The sequence below is a fragment of the Crassostrea angulata genome, unplaced genomic scaffold, assembly GCF_025612915.1.
Source record: "Crassostrea angulata isolate pt1a10 unplaced genomic scaffold, ASM2561291v2 HiC_scaffold_287, whole genome shotgun sequence".
Classification (NCBI taxonomy): Eukaryota; Metazoa; Mollusca; class Bivalvia; order Ostreida; family Ostreidae; genus Magallana; species Magallana angulata.
The window spans coordinates 1,589-4,397 of NW_026441840.1; the positions used below are offsets into that span (position 1 = coordinate 1,589).

Below are 2,809 nucleotides of genomic sequence, written 5' to 3' on the forward strand. Positions count from 1 at the left end.
GAGATTTTTAAAAAAGTTGCTACTGTCATGTATAATTAGCTCACCTGAGCTGAAAGTTATTAAATGGTTTTACTGATGTGCATATTTTGATGTAGGTTTATTATCCATGTATAAAGAGTTGTTTAACACTTCTTGAGAACTTCAAAGCTCAATATGTGATATGACTGTAAAATCATTGCAAAATAGTTTGATGTATTGTTGTAGTATGATGAACCTAAAAATATGCTGGGTATTTTTTTAAATACAGGATCTGATATTACTTGTTTAACTCATACTATTATATAAAAGAATATTCATTGTGTATTTTTTTATTGTTGAATTTTTTTTTATGCTGATCAATTACAGATTAAATTTGGCCATTATGATTTTCAATTTTTGTCATATTGGCATGTAACGAAGTCATACTTTTTTTATCTCAATTAATTTACAAATATGTTTAAGTTTATTTCCAGTAATTAGTGCATACATCTTTATAGCATAATAGAACTGAAGACAATAGGAGGTTATTTATTTTTAAAGGGAGCTCTGTTGGCAGTTAGTTGCAGATCTTGATACCCAAGTAAGAGAAAGGTGGCGTCTCTGACCGATCCTTTTGCTCTTGCTTGTGGGCGAGTGAGGCTTCCCTGTCAAAGGCTTGTATAAGTTTAAAATCATAGATCAAATTATAAACTAAACACATATATGAGTGATATAAAGTGGTTATTTTAATGAATATTTTATCATAATTTGTTTCTTTTGTTCTAAGTAAGGAGTTAAAGACTAGATTTTTGATAATTTATTGAGTTAAGAGTAGTTTTTATGGACATCTAGACATTTATACAGGACTTTTTGTATGTATATCTTTCAGAGCTTGTTCCTGAATCTTGGGCGTAGACTAGACAATTTACGGAAAAAATACAATTTTTATCTCAAGTTATTTTAATCTACATATTTGTACAACTTTCACTTATATAATTAATAAGCTCTATAGTGAACAACATTTGTTGTTCAAAATATACAGGAGACAATGCAAGAGTATTTTGAAAGGGCTTTGCTTGCAGTAAGTTGCAGATCTTGATACCCAAGTAAGAGAAAGGTGGTGTCTCTGACCGATCCTTTTGCTCTTGCTTGTTGGCGAGTGAGGCTTCCCTGTCAGTTTCTTACAGATGCAAGGAATAAACAAACAAGACTTGATAAGACATAAGAATCTATATATGCGCATGCGTTAAGAATGGACGGTCAGAGTTTTTGAGAGGAGATTTATTTCTTATTTTACGGGGATATATCTGTGTTTGTGTGTTACAAAAGTCGTTGTGCATGTCCCATAATGTCGGAGGATAATAAGGATAGCAAGAGACGGTTATCTTCGGATGGTTCGACACCAAAACCGGACAGTAAGTTAGCCAAAACAGGGAGGGGAGCCAATGGCGGGCAAGTCGGCACGTTCAAAAATACACCACCGCCCGCACATTCGAACACTGCGCAACCAGCATGGGTGGATCAACTAATGATTCGAATCGGAGAACTTGACGCCAAAATGTCGAAAATTGACAAAGTAAGTTCAGATTTGACTACATTGTGCGATCGCATTGAAAATATACAGACTAGAGTTGGTAATCTAGAGAAGTTTACTGGTAACTTGGGGAACTCGATGGGGGAAATCAAGAAATCTCAGACTAGCCTAAAAGGAGACGTTGAGGAAACAGTTAAGGAAATCAGAGAACTCAAGTTAGCGAATAAACAATTACAAGGCCAAATTACAGATCTGCAGGCAAGAAGTATGAGGGATAATTTGCTTTTTTTCGGACTCGCAGAATACCGCGGCAGTGGAAAGGAGAACTGTGCAAATCTGATCAACGAGTTCTGTGAAGCAGAACTGAACATTGTTGACATTAAAGATAATATCGAGCGTGCCCATAGGATTGGACGATTCCAGTACAACAAAACAAGGCCTATTGTTGTGAAATTCTCGAACTTCAGGGTCAGGGAAAGTGTCAGGACATCTGGATACAAGCTCAAAAACAAGCAGTACAACATACGAGAACAATTTCCTAAAGAAATCGTTGAGAAACGAAAGGCTTTAATGCCTATATTGAGAAAAGCATTGGAGGAAAATAGAAGGGCTGTATTGAAATACGACAAACTATTCATTGACGGCAAACTATACATGGGAGAGACAGGAAACACCATTAACACAGAGGCTGGCAGAGACGATCCCGAGGATGACGAGCCTGCGGACATACTTACAGAGGACGCTGGAAACGGCAGAGGTGAAGCTTAGGGGCAATCGGAGGATGATTTCGTGAAGATAATCAGCTTGAACATAAACGGGGGTTTTGCCAGTAAATTCAGTGATAAAAAATTCCAGTGTTACATTCTCTCATATGACATCGTTCTCCTTACGGAATGTTGGATAGAAAACAATTTCTCAATTGACGTGGAAGGATTTCATAGCTTTGTTTTTCCAAGAATGCGCTCAAAATCAAAACAAGGAGGTGGTTGTGTTATTCTAATTCGTGAAAAACTTAAGCATTATGTATCTTTTCTTGAAAATATGTGTGACACTATAATATGGCTTAAGCTTGATAAATGTCTATTAGATAGTTCTGAAGATTTGTATTTAGCATGTGTGTATATACCACCAAGCAGTTCAACTTTTTACCAAGCTTATGATTGTGATATATTTAGTGAGCTAGAAAACCAAATTGTTAAATATTTGACTTTTGGAAAAGTGATGTTGATTGGTGACACTAATGCAAGAACTGCAAATGCAAATGATTTTATAATGTATGATATACTACATGATGATGTTTTGAGAGATTTAAGTGAA

At 35.6% G+C, this 2,809-nt stretch overlaps 1 protein-coding gene across 1 annotated transcript; it reads left to right on the forward strand.

The window, feature by feature from the left end:
• The first annotated feature begins 1,201 nt into the window (after window positions 1-1,201).
• LOC128170036 (uncharacterized) lies at window positions 1,202-2,326 on the forward strand. The gene has a single exon (XM_052836023.1). The coding sequence runs from the start codon at window positions 1,307-1,309 to the stop codon at window positions 2,258-2,260; it is 954 nt and encodes a 317-aa protein (XP_052691983.1). The 5' UTR covers window positions 1,202-1,306; the 3' UTR covers window positions 2,261-2,326.
• The last annotated feature ends 483 nt before the right edge of the window (window positions 2,327-2,809 follow it).

Bases quoted from the DNA above. Each gene is read 5' to 3' on its own strand.
- LOC128170036 (XM_052836023.1), top strand. From the start codon at position 1,307: ATGTCGGAGGATAATAAGGATAGCAAGAGACGGTTATCTTCGGATGGT.